At 37.2% G+C, this 1,410-nt stretch overlaps 1 protein-coding gene across 1 annotated transcript in view; it reads left to right on the top strand.

The window, feature by feature from the left end:
• LOC119589329 (hepatoma-derived growth factor-related protein 2-like) overlaps positions 1–1,410 on the top strand; it is a 32,491-nt gene that overhangs the window by 12,368 nt on the left and 18,713 nt on the right. Inside the window, exon 6 of the mRNA XM_037937948.1 lies at positions 682–817. Within this exon, the coding sequence (XP_037793876.1) occupies positions 682–817 (136 nt within the window). The remainder of the gene's footprint in view (positions 1–681; positions 818–1,410) is intronic.

Raw genomic sequence — 1,410 nt, 5'->3', positions numbered from 1 at the left:
TCACCTGGCCTACTGCTAGATTTTCCCGTGACGGCATGTTTACGTCACTTGAGCAGATTTTCCCATAAATTTTGAAATAGTGAACTTGGTGTAATGATAAGATAAGGTAATTTGAAGATCCAGATTCACAATGCCAAGACAGAAAAACCTCGTAAACTGAATTGGATGAATGGATTATGGATTTTTGAATGCTTGGATGAAATATGGATATAAGCATCAAAGAGCATTGGTATAACTTATCTCAAATCCACATCAAGGATATTTATGCCTCATTAAATGCTGTATGATGAATTCATTATACTTTAATTTGGTATATGAATGTGGTAAAAGCAAATTGAAATAGTATTTATGTGAATGTGGTAAATTCCTATTTTGATATGCATCGTGTGATGGATCCCATTGTTATTACATGAAAATTTTAACCCCCAGTCTCTTTGATTTTCAATGGAATTAGGCTAGAATGTACTAAAATTGTTTCTGATTTAGAGGCTCAGTAAAGTGTTTTACTGGGTAACTCATTAGTATACAAAAACAAGCACAAGATGAAATGATAATAAAGAAAAGGATTAGGTATGTAGTTTTTCTTATGATGAGCCTGAGAGTGGATGATAATAAAGAAAAGGATTAGGTATGTAGTTTTTTATGCGGCCTGAGAGTAAATTTACATTATCTGTTTTACAGCAATCTGGAGAATCATTGGAACCCCAAGTTAGTCGAAGTGGGAGGCTAATAAAGCCTAAAAAGTTCTTAGATGAAGGTGAAGATGCTTCCCGCCCACCATCAGCTGCAGCAGGCACACCTTCCACTCCTGTTCCAGGTAGGATGCATGTCATATTTTTCTGAATTGTTTTGTGAATGATTAGATGATCTGAGGGATTCAAGAAAGAGGAAATGTTCACCGTAAAATTTTTGCAAAAGTGAAATGTAGGCTGAGCCTCACTAGCCTGTGGTCTCATCTTTGGCATTATATAAGCTGTTGCACAACTACTGTTATTTCTTTTGTCTGCCACAACACAAACTCTTCCCTGTGCCATACCAAGCCATGTGCCAGGCACTATTCGCAGTCAGATGATTGATTAAAAATATTAGAAGTGTGGGAAATGTACATTTATCCTACTTTCTATGCTTTTGGCTACAGTGTGCACAACTGCTTTGGAAATGAGGCTAAAAAGGGATCCCAGGCCTACTTTTGAGGGGGTGTATCAAGGCCAAATATGAGAGCAGTTTAATACACACAGTTTAGAATAGATTTGACTGCGTGTGGCATGAATACTTGCTACCTTGCATTTAGGCCTGTGATTAGATGTTGTCTGGCATGAGTGGGTTAAGGGGACTGTCCCATATGAGGGGCGTTTAAATGGTTTAATTGAATTAGCTAGCCATTGTTATACATACAAGAATGAGGAAACT

The sequence above is a fragment of the Penaeus monodon genome, chromosome 25, assembly GCF_015228065.2.
Source record: "Penaeus monodon isolate SGIC_2016 chromosome 25, NSTDA_Pmon_1, whole genome shotgun sequence".
In the NCBI taxonomy this organism is placed as follows: domain Eukaryota; kingdom Metazoa; phylum Arthropoda; class Malacostraca; order Decapoda; family Penaeidae; genus Penaeus; species Penaeus monodon.
This window is presented reverse-complemented; position numbering and strand designations above follow the sequence as displayed.